The 20,024-nt window shown below is 43.1% G+C and overlaps 1 protein-coding gene across 1 annotated transcript; it reads left to right on the top strand.

Moving 5' to 3' along the window:
- Positions 1-9,454: 9,454 nt before the first annotated feature.
- On the top strand, positions 9,455-18,238 carry LOC124523408 (uncharacterized). Its single transcript, XM_047095228.1, is given in 7 exon segments — positions 9,455-9,985; positions 10,152-10,594; positions 10,596-13,123; positions 13,126-14,604; positions 14,651-16,196; positions 17,806-17,899; positions 18,053-18,238. Coding segments are annotated over 7 exon segments (6,807 nt in total).
- Positions 18,239-20,024: the final 1,786 nt, after the last annotated feature.

Here is a 20,024-nt window from a genome sequence, read left to right as displayed (position 1 = left end):
TAGTAGTATATATAGTATATATACTATACTTCTAATAGTATAGTAGTATAGTAAAATAATATACTATTAGAAGGAATATTCTGTTATTAAATGAGAAATATAACAGAATTTAAGGAAAATAGTGTTTTGAATTTATGATATAACAAAAATAGTGGTGTTGAAAAAATATTTTAGCCTTTTTATATACAATTCAAAGTATCACATACATAATAAATATCCAATTATGAATGACAGGAACTTCTTCTGTGGAGTTCACAAACATGATTTTTCAAAAGGTCTCACACAGGAGCATCTGGGTGGCTCAGTTGGTTAAGTGCTCATCTCAGGTCACGATCTCACAGTTCATGAATTTGAGCCCTGCGTCAGGCTCTGTGCTGACAGCTCAGAGCCTGGAGCCTGCTTCAGATTCTGTGTGTCCCTCTCTCTCTGCTCCTTTCCCACTTACTCTCTGTCTCTGTCTCTCTCTCTCAAAAAAATAAAATAAAATACAAATATAAATAAATAAACAAATAAATAAATATAAAAATTTTTTTCTAAAAAATAAAAAAAAGAAGGTCTCATACAGTTGGATGGATATGCAGCCCTTTTTAGACACAAATTCCCAGCTGAACATTAGAGGAATACCCACACACAGTTGGAGATTCCTTTGGATGACATTGGTGAAATGGTCTGCAGGCAATCTATCCCATCTTACAGCCTTGGCAACTTTGTTTCAGATAGTTTTTGTTTCAAGTCTTTCCGTCTCATTCTTCTAATTGGCCCTCTACTCTCAGCTACTCTTCTGGCATTTGACCTCATGGATTAATTTCCCTAACTTTCCTTGCTTAATGTTCTCAGTTAGTTGAAGCCAGGGGACCCACCAACTGTTAATTTGATAATATATATCCTTGAAACAGACCTAGAAAAACCCTCCACCCATGCACTAACACCCACAATACCAAATACTTGAGCTCAGACTTACATTGGTCACACCTGTATCACAGTCTAGCCCTGGGTAGGCCGATTCTCCATGGAGGAGCATTATCCACCTTAAGAGTTGCTGAAATTTATTAGAGAAAGTCATATAACCTAGAAACTCTCAATTCATGGCCACCAATCTCAAAAGACCCTAACATGCTCCAAGCAATCTCATTACAGCTCTCTATTGCTTTTCTACCCTCACCAATGTTTAATACTTTCTGCTTTCTCCTCAGTCTCTCCTACCTCATTTCCCACTCATGATCCAGTTTTATATTGAGAAAATAGATGTAACTAATACTAATTCATCCTCTTACTGTTTGTTCTATGTGTGTGTGTGTGTATTTATTTTTTTCTGTCTTTGTCCTATAACCACAGAAGAATGTTTCTATGCCAATCAAAAACTAAAACCAGTGCTTGGTCTCTGAATCTCGTCTTCCTTTCCTTTCCTAGGACTTGGCTCTTCAACTTACCTATCCTCTTTCATCAACCACTTCACCGTCTTTTCTCATTCCCATTAATATTCAAATATGATTCAGCAGTTCTGATCTTAAAGACAATTCCTCCATTGAGCCCCCATTTCCCATTTTTCTGTTCCCCTTCATGGAAAAGTATAGAGAATGAGTTGAGAACTCAAACTCTCTCCGCTTCCTTAATTCCTTTTACTACCTAGACACTCCTTTTGTCTGTGGAACCCCCAGTCTAGCTCAGGTCTTATATTCATCAACTCTCAGCAGGATTGCTATTGAACACATCTTTCTTATTTAAACTTTATTCTTTTATTTTCAGTGACAACTCTCCTTGTTTATCTTTGATCTCTCTGGCTACTCCATCTCACTTTGCTTTGTGGGCTTGTCCACTACTTTTTCGCTTCTAAATGTTGGAGTGTTCTAAGAATCTGTTTTGGATACTCCTTTCTCCTTCTTTAACACTAGGTAATTCCACCGTTTTTTTGTGTTGTTTTTTTGTTTTGTTTTTAGTTTTAAAATATAGAGTATGCACTGAAAATTTTCAAAATTATATCAATATCCCTGAGCTCTTTCTGGAGCCAGAGTACTATATATTCAACTATCTACTTGACATCTCTCATTATATATGTAATAGATAACTCAAATATAGAGCATTTAAAATAGAACCATCTATCTATGTCTTTTTCTCCTCTCGTAGTCTTTGCCATTAATAGTAAATGATGTCATGCTTCAGGCATGAGAGTTTTCCTTTATTCCATACCTCAAATTCATCATTAAGTCCCATAGAAACAACCTACAAACAATAACCAAATCTTTCTAGATATCTCCGCATCTTTATACCATCAATTTGGTCCAAGATACCCTTATTCCCACTTGAGTCATTATAATATTTTCATAACTGGTTACATTTCTTGCACACCTGCAAACCCCAATTGATTTGGCACAGAGAATCTAGCTTGTTCTCTGTAAATAAATATAATCATGTCATGTCTCAGCTTAAAACTCCTTAGGAACTTCCTTTTGGATTTAGTCTTAATGTTCAAAATCCTTATCATGACTTATAAATCCTAATGTGATTTGACTCCTGCCTACATTTCCAATCTCTTCTAATAGAACTATCCTCTTGATAAATATATTCTATCCCTACTGTCCTCTTTGCTGATCTTTAAACCTATTGGTGTCGTTTCCGGTTTATGGTTTTTCCACACCTTAATACTCTATCAGAAATGTTTTTTGCAAGACTATATGGCTGACATTTCATTCAGGTCCAAGTTTAAGGCTGATTCTGACTGTCCATCTTCATTCTACCCCTTTAATTTTTTTTTTTTCAACGTTTATTTATTTTTGGGACAGAGAGAGACAGAGCATGAACGGGGGAGGGGCAGAGAGAGAGGGAGACACAGAATCGGAAACAGGCTCCAGGCTCTGAGCCGTCAGCACAGAGCCCGACGCAGGGCTCGAACTCACGGACCGCGAGATCGTGACCTGGCTGAAGTCGGCCGCTTAACCGACTGCGCCACCCAGGCGCCCCATCATTCTACCCCTTTAATCTGACTCCCTGACTTCGCTTGGTATTGTGAATAAAACTGTTTAACAACTGGCAGAAAGAAAGAAAAAAAGAAAGAACACTGATATGTAGTATTTGCTGATTTCCATGGTGTAAATATTTCCATAATGGCTAATGTCACCTACCAACATGACCTTATTGAATGAATATTTGGAAGAAATAGACACAATCAGTTTTCACAAGCAGATGCAAGCCTTCAGAATATCACTGGACTACTACTGGTTAAGAACTTCACTCACCTACTAACTTAATTAATGTTTTATCTAATACACATTATTAGTAAGGCATAGAGCTTGGGGATCTCTTACCAGGTCTATGGTGACATAAACATAGAATCAGAGGGAATCAGATGATGTTCAGACATTGTAAAACCATAATAATTGTTTACAGTCCTATAAATTTGTTTTCTAATTCAAAAACTCCATTCACTTATTTGAATCTTTTGTATATAAATAGAAATGGTTTTAAGAAAAACAGCCACAGAGAATCAATCTATAAGGAAATATATTAATAAAATACAGATATCTTTTTTTTGGAAAAATAAATCTCAAACTTAACCAGAGCTATTCCAAACATAAGGTAAAATATTTTTCAAAAATGTACATGTTTGTAGATCTGGGATGTCATTCCTCTTCATAGTGTGAACATAAAACACTATGTAAATAAAAAGAAATCAAAACTCTCTTTAATTGCAAATGCTTTGTGTTTTATGAATAGAACCTTAGAGTGTTGTAGCTGAAAGATTTTCTTTTCCAGAAATTTTCAGTACAATTCCCTCATTTTACAGTTGAGAAAACAGACCCCTGGAGATCAGGGCTGATTAAGATACATTGCTTGATTGCAGCAGAATTAGGACTTAAATTTAGGAATCCTAAATTACAACTAAGGGCCCATTCCTGACACCAGGGATGAAATTATTCCTGTGAAATGGCTCTTCCTTATACAGCTCCCTAAAAGTAGTCAAACTATCTTGTGTTTGATTCAAAGAAACTCTTCTACTTTCTAAGGGCAAGTCATTAGCTTGCCAAGTATTTGGCTGTCTTTCTTATTTCCTATATGGGAACAAAAATGGGTTTGTTTTTCGGACAGAAAGGAAATGGCTTGTGTTTAACTAAAAACATGCTTTGTGAAGATGATGTTGACAATTTATTAGCTATAAGCTATAGTAATTTGAACTGGGGAAAAGATGTTTAAATTAAACAAGAAGTTCCAGCTAACCTCCAGGAAAAACATAATCAAGGTAATAAAACATTGAAATCAGATGATTCAGATGATCTATAATTCATTCATATACAAACTATGCAGTTAGTGCCATCTGCATGGGTAGTACTGAGGTACATGATAATGTTATGATACTTCCCTGTATTTACATGTTTTGTAGTCTAATCCTCTTGAATTTGAACATGTTTCTAAGCAACACAAAATGGCAGAAGTGATAGGACACTGCTAGTTGTGAGAGTTCTGGGCTTAAGCTTGGCAACATCTGCTTTTGCACTTTGGGGACAGTGCACCATCATGCACAAAATTCAACTACTCTAAGACGATGATGCTGTGAAAAGCCCAGCCTAATCACATGGAGAGAGCTCATGGAGGAGAATACAAGCCTCAGTTAATAGCTTTAGCTGAGCTTCTAACCAAGAGACAGTTTCACTTTGTCCTCACCTTATAACTGAGGGTATCTAGGAGTTGAGCCTGGCACCAGTCAAATTAGCCTAACTGATGCCAAGTAAAGGGGAGATAATCTGTTCCCCTATAGCCCTGGCCAAGTTACAGGATTGTGAACAAATAGATAAAATTATTGTTGTCTTAAGACACTAAATTCTGGGGTGTTTTTGTACACAGCGACAGGTGACAAGAGAAATTTAAAAACCTGGTCTTTGATTGCCAAAACCCTCTTACCTAAAGATCATAAAGAGAATAGACCCATAAGCAGTGCAGATGAGTAGACATTCACCTATTGAAGATAGCCAGAGAGAGTTATATGGTTGTTTAGTTTTTACCTAGGAAACTAAATTTTAACTCTAGACAGACCACTGTACTGTTGTTTTTTTTTTTTTTTTAATGTTTATTTAGTTTTGAGAGAGAAAGAGAGAGAGAGAGGGAGGGGCAGAGAAAGAGTCAGACACAGAATCTGAAGCAGGCTCCAGGCTCTGAACTGTCAGCACAGGGGCCTACATGGGGCTCAAATCCATGAACTGTGAGATCATGACTTGAGCTGAAGTCAGACGCTTAACCGACTGACCCATCCAGGCACCCACAAGGAGATTATGTTTGGTAGAATGTGGAATATTGAGAACACTTTCCATTTCAGCGTAAAAATGAAACTATTACCCTGCTTCTGTGATATTTTAAATTCTATACCCATTTTGCCAAAAACTGAAAAGAAATTTTATTCATGACCTTCAATTTATTTTCTTTTTTGAAATGGAAAACAATGGTAACACTTCACTATTGTCCTCAGAGGAGCCATAGTCAATAACGGTTTAAGTGTAGTTTCCAGTTTGATGTGAATGCAATTCAAGATATTTCATTAGAAAAAAGTATTATAAGAGCTAGCATGGTTGATTTATGCTGCATGGTTTTATCATGCAACAATAGAGATTTACTTCAGTTCAAATATGGTAATAATAATGAATTTATTGTTTACTATATTTGTAACTGTAATAAGATAATAGGCTGCATCCCCAGCAGGATTATAATTTCTACCATACGCCCCTATAGCACATTTAGATATGACACTCAACTGCATTTCCAATCAGCTTCACAGATGAGTTTGCTTCCAGAAAAGCACATGCATTCAATTTAGTTTTTAGTAATCTGTGCCTTCATGAATTCCAATAAAATCCAGTTAACGACAACAACAAAATTCTCTGTGAAGTATGATGTTGTTAACTGTCATATATTAAAATATGCTTTCATATGAAGAATTTTTTTTGGCAGAATTATTATCATTTTTTATTTTGGTACTTTGACCCATTGTACATATTCACAGAAATTTTACTTATCATCACCAAGAATGTGTTTGATACATCGGGCACTGGGTTTGCTTCATTATTTTAAATAATTCCTTTAAAAGCTTTATGATTTCACAAAACTGTTTATTTGAAATGTGACATTGCTGCTGTCACCCTCCTTGAGATACTGAAATCTGTCAAGCAGCTTATATATGTGCTGTTTTAATTTTCTCAATTTATATTTCCTTTTCCTTGAAAAATATGTAAGATGAACATTTTATTACTAAACTCTAACCTGAATTTTGGTCTTCGGTCTATTTTTTTAAATCTTTTTTTTCCCTTGCCCGGAACTCAAATTCAAAGATCATATTAAAACTTAAGCAATATTTTTCATCAACAACTTTGCCTCCCCAAAATTTATATTAGAGATCAAAAAATGAAAGGGTGAATCTATAAAGAAATACTAATATTTAAGTGGATCTTTAGTATAAGTTTTTAAATGAAATCAATATTAAAGATAATTTGTCCCCATGGCAGGAATATGTGGGCCATTCTGGACCATAATGAGTGGTTTGATCAAGTAAAATCTTTATGCATTTTCTGTCGAGATTCACTTGTGCTGTGTTTCTATGAAATCCACACATTTCAAGTAGAATTAGAAGGAAATATCAGCTAGAAATCCTCAGCAAATCCCTTTGTTTTTAGGGTCAAAGTATTATGTACATAATATAGACAATCCACAGATAGGTTCTTTGCCTCACTAGTGGTAAACTGGGCAAAAGTGCCAGGCAGAAGCTTAAGGAAAGAAGGTATGCATCATCAAGACCCAAAGATTGCATTTAAAACCTGACATGCTATTAAGTTTTATGAGATTACAGTTCAGAGTACATACTGAGATTAAATATTCATTATTATAGTCATTAGGAAATATAAAGGACTGATGGGAAATGTAAATGTAGATGGAAAGGATAAAGATGTTCTAAGAGATATTTTACAATTTTTTTCCTCTTTCATACCACTTTAGAATCTGAATGGTTTTTCTAGAGAAGGAAAGAGTAGAGCACAACTAGGTTCATACTCATTGAATCAGATCATGATAGAAAATGTGTCCTTGTGCCAAAAATACTAATTCTTTCATCTGCATTTTTAAACAACTTCTGGCATTTTTTGTCTTCTACATTTGTGTCATTATGTATCAAAAATAGCAAGTTTATATAAAGTGAAAATATATTTATTTTTGAATCAGGTATGATTATCTTCCTGGCTAATAGGCTGAGAAGCAAATATATATTTAATTCTGTTAATTTTTATAAGAATTTCCAACTCTTAATCTTAATCTTAAAAGTAATATTTGAAAATTAATAATTTTCCTAACTTCTGAAATACAGAATTTAGTCATGTAAAGATTAAGCAGATCCATTTTCTGCAGCTTGGGAGAGTGACTACATTAAATGACTTCCTGATTGAAAAAAAATTAAAAAAGGGGCACCTGGGTGGCTCAGTTGGTTGAGCAACCGACTTAGGCTCAGGTCATGATCTCACAGTTTGTGAGTTCGAGCCCCGCGTAGGGCTCTGTACTGACAGCTCAGAGCCTGGAGCCTGCTTTGGATTCTGTGTCTCCCTCTCTCTCTGCCCCTCCCCTGCTCACGCTCTGTGTCTCTCTGTCTCCCAATAATAAATAAACATTAAAAAAATAAAAAATAAATAAAAAATAAAAACGTTTGATAAAATATTTTAAAAGCCTTTTAAAAGCCAATGTTGAGCTGCTAAGATATTAAAAACAACTCATCCTTAAGGGCATTTGCTAAGAGTGATCTTAAATTTTACTTTTTGTTCCCAAGATATAGGGAGAAGGACAAAGAGAAGAAGCCCAAGAGCCGCCCTTTCCACAGAAGAGAATCTAATAGCAGACAAACTCACTCCTATAGCTGGGACACTAAAAACCCATAGCTTACATGAAAAGGAACAAGAAATAAGCCTGCTTCTTTAAGAATCTAAGTGCTGAAAGCAGATCTGAGACAAAATAAAACTTCTGTGATAATTCATAACCACAGGTCAGTTCTCCAATGGAATATGTTTATCCTAACTGGTCTAAAAAATACTAAATAAACGAAAACTCAAGCTGAGATTTCAGTTTAAAGTATCTCTACTTTATAGTGTCCTAGGAACCTAAGAAAAAGCAAATTAAGATCTGATTTGGGGAAGCCTGTCTTCAAGCCAGGTTTCAAAGAGTCTTCACAGAAAAAAAAAAAAAAAATTCCAAGGAATAAGAAGGTCCCATGAGACTCATGAACGATGGGGCACCTGTGTGGCTCAGTTGGTTATGCAACTTACTTTTGATTTTGGCTCAGGTATGATCTCACAGTTCCTGAGTTAGAGCCCTGCATCAGGCTCTGTGCTGACAGTGGGGATCCTGCTTGAGACTTTCCCTCCCTCAGTCTCTGCTCCTCCCTTGCTCGTGCTACTGATCTCGCTCTCTCACAAAAATAAATAAACATAAAGAAAAAAAGAAAGAAAAGAAAGAAAAACTCATGAACCAGAAGAGAAAAACGATACTGATTTTTAGAGCCAATGGGGAACACAAAAACCAGACAGCTTAGTAAAAACACACATATTATTCAGAGACTTGGATATCAAACAAAGCATAAATTAAAAAAGAAAAAGAAAAGACACCAAACACTAGCTATACTCAAGTAACATGATTTTTCATCTAGGAAACACAAGAGACACTACAGGTTAATTATTAAGCTACTGAAAGAATTTACCATTATTGCTGAATTTAAAATTGTTATTAAAGAAGACCTTGCATTAAAAAAAAAAACTAGTTAGGGGGATAGGATGGTGTCAAGAAACAGACCATGTTCATATGACAAAAATGGCTTTGAGGAGAGTGGAGAAAATGAGTTTCCGTAAATAATGATGAGATAATCACTTTTCCACAAAATTGAGTCCTTGCCTCAAATCACATGCAAATAAATTCTGGGTCATTTCATCAAAATGAAAAGTCAACCAACTGGATGTTGCCGCTTGGCTTTGGCTCTGGACTCTGGTGGTTCGTTTTTGGGGTCTCTCGAACTTTGGGCGTTACATTTGGGGGCTCGTCCGGGATACCCCCAAACCCACCAGACCCCCAAGTCAACGGGTCATTCCTGAGACCGATCGGTAAGTGAGCTGGCTCTGTCCGTTTCTGTTTGTCTGTTCATTTCTGGCTCTCCCGCGCGGGATCTGTATCAGTGACTGACACAGCCCTGGCGGACGCGCTATAGGGCAGTCAGTCGGGACCAGTAGGAGACGTCCTCTGGAACCCGTCTGGGGCACCATTTTGGCCCATCGGAACTTTTTGTTCGGGTTACAGACACCCGTTCCGTATCTGGTCTCTTCACCAGGGCACTTTCTGTTTGCCACCGCGCTTGCAATTTAACGTGTCTCCTCTCCTCTGCAGGTATATCCGGCTCACTCCTGGAACATAAACTAACTTAACCCATCTATTTCTTCCTATACAGACTATGGGACAGAACCAGAGTACACCTCTCTCCCTTCTTCTGGCTAATTTCAGGGATGTCCAGACTAGAGGCCATAACCTAAGCCTGGACATCTGCCGGCCAAGACTTATCACTTTCTGCCTGTCTGAGTGGCCCACTTTCGGGGTGGGCTGGCCTACCGAGGGCACTTTTTGTTTGCCTATAATTGCTAAGGTCAAGGCCAGAACCCTCCTGCCAGGAAAGGAAGGCCACCCAGACCAGGTTCCCTATATCCTCGTCTGGCAGGATCTTGTTGAAAACCCTCCACCCTGGATGTCCCCCTTCTTCTCCTCAGGGTCCTGTAAGATTCTCGCGGCCCACTCCATGGACCCAACCAAGCCGCGGACCCCCTCGGCGCCCCTATGTCCCATATTGCCCGACAGTCAGGACCTACTATCCCTAGACCCCCCACCCTATCATCCCCCTCCCCTCGCACCCCAGGCCCTACCCGCAGGAGCCGCCCCACCAGTCGCCCCGCTGGTTGCCCCCCAAGGGGAACCAGGAGGACGGGAAGCGGCCGCTGCGCCGGGACCAGGGAGGCAAGGGGCAGCAGCCACGCCGAGCCCTATTGAAAATTAAACCAACTGCGAAGGGCCAGCCGGCCGAACTCGTGGGCGCACCCAGCGTGAGCCAAGCTCTCGCCTCCCCGACTCCACTGTGGCCCTACCCCTGTGGGAAATAGGACCCCCCTGATGAAACGGGCAACCCCCAACTCCAGTATTGGCCCTTCTCTACCAGCGACCTTTATAATTGGAAAACCCAAAATGCTCGGTTTTCTGATAACCCTAAAGATCTCATAGCCCTCCTAGAGAGCATAATGTTCACCCACCAGCCTACCTGGGATGACTGCCAACAGCTTTTGCGAATCCTGTTCACCACGGTAGAAAGGGAGAGGATTCAACTTGAAGCACGGAAGCTGGTTCCCGGGGAAGATGGCCGACCCACTGTTAACCCTGACCTCATTAATGCATTTCCCCTGACTCGGCCTGATTGGGACTACAATGCAGCAGAAGGTAGGGGACGACTGCTCATTTATCACCAGACTCTAATGGCGGGTCTCCGGGCTGCAGCACGCAAGCCCACTAATTTGGCCAAGGTATACTCGGTAATACAAGGTAAAAAAGAGCCCTGCCACCTTTTTAGAAAGATTAATGGAAGCCTTTAGGCAGTACACCCCCATGGACCCCGAGGCCCCCGAAAATCAGGCTGCAGTTGTGATGTCTTTTGTAAACCAGGCTGCCTCTGACATCAAAAAGAAACTCCAAAAATTAGAGGATCTAGAAGGAAAACAGATCCCGGACCTACTCCGCATTGCTCAGCGGGTATATAATAATCGGGACGCTCCAGAGGATAAACAGCTCAAAGCCACCAGGGAAATGACTAAAGTCTTAGCCGCCATAGTTCAGAAAGATCAAGGGCCCACAGGAGAACAGAAAACTCGCCCCCCCAGGCGCCCCCTAGACAAAGACCAATGCGCCTACTGTAAAGAAAAAGGACATTGGATTCGTGACTGTCCCAAAAAGAAACAACTGCACTCGGGATGAGAGCCGTGGCAAACCAAAGTGGCCCCCATCCTATTTACCCAGGACTCAGAATAGGGAAGACGGGGTTCAGACCCCCTCCCTGAGCCCAGGGTAATCCTACAAGTGGAGGGGACTCCTGTGCAATTCCTTGTGGACACAGGAGCACAGCATTCAGTACTCACTAGCCCTCATGGAAAAATCTCTGATAAGTCCTCCTGGGTCCAGGGAGCTACAGGAACTAAAAAATATCCTTGGACCACCCAACGAACCGTGGATCTAGGGACAGGAAGGGTAACCCATTCCTTTTTGGTTATTCCGGATAGTCCCTGCCCCTTGCTGGGAAGAGATCTCCTCAAGAAAATGGGAGCTCAAATTCACTTTCAGCCCGGAGGGCCTAAAGTAACTGACTCCCAGGACCAACCTATCTAGGTCCTCACCATACAACTGGAAAATGAATATCGGCTTCACCAAACTCCACCCCTCCCAGAACAGGATATTGGCTACTGGCTCCACTGGTGTCCTGAAGCCTGGGCAGAAACCGGGGGAATGGGGCTAGCAAAACATCGCCCGGCTCTATTCATAGAAGTCAAGCCAGGGGCCGACCCCGTGAGGGTCAAGCAATACCCCATGTCAGCAAAGGCCAGGCTGGGCATCACCCCACACATCCGCCGTCTCCTTGATGTCGGAATCCTTAGACCATGCCATTCGGCGTGGAATACCCCTTTGTTGCCTGTGCGCAAACCTAACAGCGGAGATTACCGGCCAGTGCAAGACCTAAGAGAGGTCAACAAACGGGTTATGGACATTCACCCTACCGTGCCCAACCCTTATACTCTTCTCAGTACCCTCAGCCCAGACAAACAATGGTACACTGTCCTTGATTTAAAAGATGCCTTTTTCAGCCTGCCTTTGGCCCCCAAGAGCCAAGACATCTTTGCATTCGAATGGGCGGACCCGGAAAGAGGCATAAATGGACAACTCACCTGGACCCGACTTCCACAAGGATTTAAAAATTCCCCCACCCTATTTGATGAAGCCCTCCACGAAGATTTAAGTAAGTACCAGAAATTAAACCCAAATGTGTCTCTCCTACAATATGTAGATGACCTCCTTATTGCAGCTGAGACCCGAGAAGCCTGTCTTGTGGGGACGAAAAACCTCCTACAGACGCTGGGGAACCTAGGGTACCGCGCATCCGCTAAGAAGGCCCAAATCTGCAAACCTGAGGTAATATATCTGGGGTACCTGCTAAAAAAAGGACAAAGATGGCTTACTGATGCCCGGAAAGAGACTGTCCTCCGCATTCCGCGACCCACCACGCCTCGACAGGTGAGAGAATTCCTGGGGTCTGTGGGATTCTGCCGGTTATGGATCCCGGGTTTTGCTGAAATGGCCAAACCCCTTTATGCAGTCTCTAAAAACCAACCATCATTTGAATGGTCTGAGGAAGCTGAGCAGGCATTTCAACAGATAAAGAGAGCCCTCCTATCGGCCCCAGCTCTAGGAATGCCCGATATCTCTAAGCCTTTCCACTTATATGTGGACGAACATAAAGGCATAGCCAAGGCAGTGCTAACCCAGCATCTGGGTCCATGGCCCAGACCAGTGGCCTACCTCTCAAAAAAACTGGACCCTGTAGCCGCAGGATGGCCCCCTTGTCTCTGGATAATAGCGGCTACAGCCCTAATGGTTAAAGACGCCGATAAGCTGTCCCTAGGCCAAGAGTTACATGTCACCACACCCCACGCCATTGAAGGAGTGCTCAAGCAGCCCCCCGATAGGTGGATGAGCAATGCCCGGATGGTCCACTATCAGGGACTCCTGTTAGATCCCTTGCGGATCACATACACCCCTCCCCGAACTCTAAACCCGGCCTCGCTGCTACCTGACCCTGACCTGGACTCCCCGCTCCATGACTGCGCCGACATCCTAGCTCAGATCCATGGAATAAGGGAAGATCTACAGGAACGGCCTTTACCGGATGCTGAGGTCACCTGGTTCACTGATGGAAGCAGCTTCGTCCATCAAGGACAGAGGTATGCAGGGGCAGCAGTGACATCTGAGACTGAAGTAATATGGGCAGAGGCTCTGCCCCCAGGGACTTCTGCCCAAAGGGCAGAACTGATTGCCTTGAAAAAGCATTAAAAATGGGGCAGGACCACAAAGTGACTGTATATACAGACAGCCGGTATGCCTTTGCCACAGCCCATATAAATGGGGCAATATACCATGAGAGGGGACTACTCACTGCTGAAGGCAAAGATATCAAAAACAGAGAGGAAATTCTGGCCCTATTGGTCGCTATTTGGGCCCCTAAGAAACTGGCCATAGTACATTGCCCAGGTCACCAAAAAATAACTGATCCAATCTCTCCAGGAAATAACCTAGCTGACCAAACTGCACGCCAGGTAGCACAAAAACCCATCCCAGTATTACCTGCGCAGCTACCAGACCCAGGGCCCCGAGATTTACCCCCACAGCCTAAATACTCAGAAGATGATCTTATCTGGATACGCAGGCTCCCAATGACCCGAGTTACAGATGGATGGTGGCGGGACTCCAGAGACCGCCTTATCCTTCCCGAAAAATTGGGCCACGCAATCCTGACAAAAATACACCACTCTACCCACTTGGGGCCCCGAAGGCTTCAAGATCTCATCAGACAATCCAAACTAGTGTTAAGAAACATCTCTGACCAGACAGAAAGAGTTGTGACAGCCTGTTCTGCATGTCGACTCCAGAATGCGCACCCACATGTCACAGTCCAAGGCCACCGTAAAAGAGGAACCCTACAGGGAGCCCACTGGGAAGTGGACTTCACCGAGGTAAAGCCTGGCAAATACGGCTATAAATACTTACTAGTGTTCGTAGACACCTTTTCAGGATGGACCGAAGCCTTTCCAACCAAGAAGGAAACGGCGCAGATTGTAGCCAAAAAGATCCTAGAAGAAATCCTGCCCAGGTATGGTTTTCCAGTAATGATAGGGTCAGACAATGGGCCTGCATTCATCTCTAAGGTAAGTCAGGGATTGGCTTCTGTACGTGGGGCAGATTGGAAATTACATTGTGCCTACTGGCCCCAAAGCTCAGGACAAGTAGAAAGAATGAATAGAACATTAAAAGAGACCCTTACTAAATTGACTATGGAGACTGGTGCTAATTGGGTAGAATTACTCCCCTATGCTCTGTACAGGGCTCGCAACTCCCCATACAAGTTGGGCCTTACACCCTATGAAATCATGTTTGGCAAACCCCCACCTATCATACCTAATCTTAAGTCAAACCTCATTCAATTAGACCAAGATAACAGCCTCTTGTCTTCTCTCAGGGCTCTACAGAGAGTTCATGAGGCCGTGTGGCCTAAACTAAGAGAACTGTATGAGACGGGGCCCCCACGCACTCCCCATCAGTATCGTCCAGGAGACTGGATCCTCGTCAAGCGACACTGGCAGGAGAACCTTGAACCTTACCAAATCATCCTGACAACTCCCACCGCCATCAAGGTAGATAACCTCCCTACCTGGATTCACCACACCCACATTAAGCCTGTCGACCCGCTGTCTGACCTCGTGGGACACGTTGATAGAAATACTACTTGGACTGTAGACCGGAGTAAGAAAAACCCCCTCAAACTAACCTTGCGCCGTGCCTCCCCCAGACATGTTCCAGATAGCGACCCTTGTCCTACTAGCCCTCAACCTCAAACTCCTGGAGGGAGGACTAAATGCCCCCGTTGACAAACAGAGATTGTTACAAGCTCTGTATGGAAGGCCCTGTGATTGCAGAGGTGGCGTAGTTAGCACCATCGCCCTGCCACATAGTAAAAGAATAGTAGCCGGCTCTGTAGGAAGAGGGGGTCTACAGCGAAGCTACACTCAAACCCAAGACTGTGGGACCACAACCGCTTACTTAACCCAGACCTATGACACCACCGGACTCCAACAACAGCGGTGGTTATGTGTTAACAAACCCAAACCCCTGCCCCCTATGACAAAATGCCCTTGCTCCACTTTCCAAGAGTCGATGCACAGCTCTTGTTATGACTCCTATCAACAATGTATAGGGCCAGATAACTCCACCACCTACTTTACGGCCATCCTACAAAGTAACAGGGCAGCAATAGCCAGTGATAACAATATGCAACTTCAAGCTGGCTGCTCTGGCTCAATTGGAGCCGCCATCTGCTGGAACCCCCGAGCCCCCATACATGTGTCTGACGGTGGAGGACCCCAAGACGCTGTTAGACAGATTGAAATGCAAACGAGGCTTAAGGACCTCGCAGAACATATGTATCCACAGCTTAATTACCACCCCCTAGTTCTCCCTAGGCACAGCCCTTACGAGTTAGACCCTCAGACAATGTCTATCCTAGAAACCACTTTCTCACTCTTAAACATCTCTAACCCGACTCTAGCCCAAGATTGTTGGCTTTGCCTACCCCAGCAAACTCCCCGACCCATCGCCATCCCCACTGAAGTTGATATCCGCATAACCAATGACTGCTTTCCCTCTTCCCTACCTGACCCCTTCCCCGTTCAATTCATTAGCCCGTTCAATGCCTCTTGCTTTATAAATAACCTTACCTCCCAGAATAACAGCATAGATGTAGGGATCATATCTCTTGCCCAATGCCACCAGTACATCACTATCAACTCCTCCTTATGTAGTACCAACACCACCGTTTTCGTCTGCGGAAATAACCTAGCCTACACCTATCTTCCCCACAATTGGACTGGAGTATGCATCCTGGCCACTCTGCTACCAGATATCGACTTAGTCGCAGGAAAAACCCCCATGCCCATCCCTAGTCTGGACTTTGTAGCTGGCAGATCCAAACGAGCTGTGGCTGTTATCCCCCTCCTGGTAGGCCTAGGAATTACAGGTGCATTAACTACGAGGACAGCAGGATTAGGAGTCTCCATACACTCCTATCTGCGACTCTCTCGTCAACTAATTGACGATGTCGAAGCCTTGTCAGGGACAATCCAGGATCTGCAAGATCAGCTAGATTCCCTAGCAGAAGTGGTGTTACAGAATAGAAGAGGGTTGGATCTGCTAACCGCAGAACAAGGTGGCATCTGCTTAGCCCTACAAGAAAAATGTTGCTTTTATGCCAATAAATCAGGAATAGTTCGGACCAAAATCAAACAGCTCCAAGAGGACCTCGCACGCCGACGAAAAGAACTAGCCGAAAACCCACTGTGGTCAGGACTCCACGGGTTTCTCCCCTACCTTCTTCCCCTTTTGGGCCCCCTACTATGCCTCCTCCTCCTTTTTACCCTTGGCCCTATTATGATCAACAAAATAATGGACTTTATCAGAGACAGACTAAACACCATTCAGATTATGGTCCTTAGGCCACAGTATCAGCCCCTAGACATGGAAAGCGAGCTTGATTAGTTAATACTGTAGGACCCAAGATTGGTTCCTCAGGTACTTGAGAAAGGGGGGGAATGAGAGGCCTAGGCAAACTGAAACTTAACCAGCTTGTTCCGCTTCTGTACAAAGCTTAAGTTACAGGAAACTGAAACCTAACCAGCCTAACCAGCTTGTTCCGCTTCTGTACAATTGCTTGGCGTGCCCGCATATTCCTGACCAATCATTAAGATACCCGTACCCCTAGTTGTGGTATGATCTAAAGGTGAGAACCAATCCAATTCTGCTAAGTGTTCAAATTTAAATATCAACCAATTGCAGCTCTGTAACTGTGAAAAATCCCTGCTTTCCCCATAACTTGTCTGTACCTGTCTATAAAAGGGCTGTAAAAACCTCACTCGGGGCCTCTTAGCGTCACCGGCAACGAGTGCGCGGAGGACCGGGTTCGAACCTGCAATAAACGACCCTTGCCGCTTGGCTTTGGCTCTGGACTCTGGTGGTTTGTTTTTGGGGTCTCTCGAACTTTGGGCGTTACATTAGGAGATTCTCAAGCAGCTAAATTTTCTAGATGCCAAGTGGATCCTGCTAATCAGAGGACTTTGTTCAGCAGAAGCTTTATTGTTCTTTTTGGCTGTTTTTCTCTGGTCAAACCAAATGGGTGGAGAAGTGCATCTTTTTTGTCTGCCTTGGCTAGCCTTACAAGTAGCTTACTATAAATTCATTTTTTTATGCTTTCATTTTTTGAGAGAGAGAGAGAGAGACAGCGTGAGCCCAGGAGGGGCAGAGAGAGGCGGAACGAGGATTCAAAGTGGGCTCTCATGCTGACAGCAGGGAGCCCAGTGCTGCTTGAACTCATGAACTCACAAACCCTGAGATCACGACCTGAGCTAAAATACTATGCTCAACGGATTGAGCCACCCAGGTGCCCCTATAAATTCCTTTTTGTCTGTCAGATAGACTTTTCAGTACTTTATAAGGACTTAATTATCAAGAGTTGGATATACCTCATGGTCCAATCCAGTTCAAGCCTTAATCTTCCCAATCGTCTCCCTCTCTCTCTCTCTCTGTCTCTCTGTCTCTCTGTCTCTCACTGCAAATTTACTAAAGTGTATATTACATATAATAAAACTCATCCCACATTTTAAGTGTACAGATTACTAAGTTTAGGTAACTGTGTGCAGTTTTGTAAGCATGATCACGATACATTACAAAACATTTACATTACCTCAGAAAGTTGCCTCGGGCCTCTTTGAAATGAATTCCCTTCCTCAATTCCCAGACCCAAGCAGTACTGATCTGCTCTCTATCATAAACATTGCCTTTTCCAGAATTTCATATAAATGGGACCATACAGAATATAATGTTTTACCACCTTCACTTAACAAAGGTTTTGAAATTCGCCTAAGTTGTGTGTATCAATAGTTTGCTTCTTTTCAGCCTACAAAGGTCCACCACCACCAACCTAGCTCTCTGGGCTGTTAGGAGCTTACCACCAGTGTTCCAGCTGGGCCAGTCCCCATCCTCTGAGGAGGTAACATCATCCTGATTTCACTCCCAGTCACAAGATCGATCAGCATCCATCCACAGACAAGACACCACTGAGAAAAATCCCAGAACCCAGGGGTAAGACTGAAGCACCCCCCGGCACAGCAGACACCAAGACAGACCATATTATAAGGGTAAGAGAAGTGACTCCACTCTGGCCTCGTCGTCCCTCCCCCAAACCGGGGCGCAGCTCTGCCTCAAGGCTGCTCTGGACCTACCTCGTCACAAGGGGTTAAAGAGAACCAGAGGTGGACATCCTGTTTCCCCAGCGTTGCAGGACGCTTCCCAGGGGCCCACTGGGTCTCGCCTGGGACGGAATCACTGAGGGAATGGGCGGGAGCTGACGATGGTGGGGGTGGGGCTTACAGCGGCCAGAACCCAGAGCCTACTTACAGCTGTGCCTGGGCAGAGATCCCAGCAGGTGTCTCTGCTGGTCATCCCTTTTCGCCAGGGAGCTTGGTTGGCAGAGTTCTGCCTAATTCGGGTCTCTAGTCAGGGCCGTAGCAACTCGTTTTACTGCTGCTCCTTGGCAGGGAAGCAGATTTGGATCCTCTAATTCTACCCATCCCGGAAGTCTGGCCAGAGAACCGGGGCAGTTGCAGAGCAAAGCCAGGCCCGCCGTCTTGCCCAACTGTTGAGAACGGTCTCTGGTCCCACATAGCCTGGAAGCCTGAACAGCGACCCTGGGCAGCCTTGGAACACAGTCCGCTGTACCACCAAACCGTGGAGCCGTCCACAGCCTACCCAGCAGAGGAGCCCAGCCTATGAAACATACCACCTTGAAAACATAACTACCTTTGGGACTTGCATCTATCAAAAGACAAAAAAAAGTATGGAAATAAATTCTACAAGATATTGTAACGAATAAAGTTTATTATCAAGGTATGTTGGTAGAAATGTTGGTTGATACAACCAATTTGTAAAACCATGTGGCAGTTTCTTTAAAAGTTAACCATATACCTCTATGTGTGCCAGCCATTCTACTACTATGTATGTACTAAAGAGAAAGTATAGTTTACATAAATACTTGTACATAAATGTTCATAACAGCTTTTTTCCTTGTAATTGCCAAAAACTAGAAAGAGCCCAAATATCCATTAACTGATAAATGGGTTAACAAATTGAGGTATAGCCATAAAATGCATTAAGTCACTAATAAAAAATAATGAACTAACTGGAAAGAACTCTAAAGGATCTGATATTTTACTGCATTTGCCAGCTAACAAGCTAGAGTCTCCCGGGCCAGAGACAAAGGACTATCTTATGCACAACATTAGCAATAGCAGAGTAGCACGGTTCCCTTAGCGCCGATTCAAGCAGGACACTGTGAAGATGGCGGATGCAATACAGTATGTTACAGAACAATGACCTCAAGCTCAGGGACTCAAGTATTTTATACTAGGCAATAAGCCTGCTTAACCTTACCCTGTAGGAAGGCAATATCTTTATCATACTGGACAATACACAAACCTGCCCTTTGCTCTGGAGGGAGACTCGCTATCTTCCAAGTCTCTCCTCTATTCAAATATCCCTGCAAAGATAATCCAGAACAAAAGCAGTTGGTGACTCTGCTCACAAGACACGTAGAAAACATGGGAGACCCATGGAGGATTATCTCCCAATAGTAGTAACATGGATGCATCTTTAAAAAAAAAAAATACGCTGTGGGGCACCTAAGTGGCTCAGTCGGTTGAGTGTCCCACTTCAGCTCAGGTCATGATTTTGCAGTTGGTGAGTTGGAGCCCCACATAGGGCTCTGTGCTGACAGCTCAGAGCCTGGAGCCTGCTTCAGATTCTGTGTCTCCCTCTCTCTCTGTCCCTCCCCCGTTTGCACTCTCTCTTGCTCTTTTTGAAAAATAAAGAAAAACATTAAAAGAATTTTTTTTAAATATGCTGAATGAATGAAGCCAGACCAAAAAAAAAGGGGTAGAGGGCATTGCATAGTGTATCATTTTATTTGTAAAGAATTATAGAAAATGCAAACTAATATATGGAAGCAGAAAGCAGGTCAATGGTTGCCAGGGGATGAAGAAGGAGGGTAGGGAGGGATTACAGAAAGGCAGAGAAGCTTTTGGGAGTGAAGAATATCACAAATATGCTGATTTAGTGAC

Source organism: Lynx rufus, unplaced genomic scaffold (assembly GCF_022079265.1).
Source record: "Lynx rufus isolate CCGP_SWC_20201006 ecotype Redwood Valley unplaced genomic scaffold, mLynRuf1.p SCAF_4, whole genome shotgun sequence".
NCBI lineage: Eukaryota > Metazoa > Chordata > Mammalia > Carnivora > Felidae > Lynx > Lynx rufus.
Note: the sequence above shows the minus strand (reverse complement) of the source record. Positions and strands in the feature narration are given on the sequence as shown.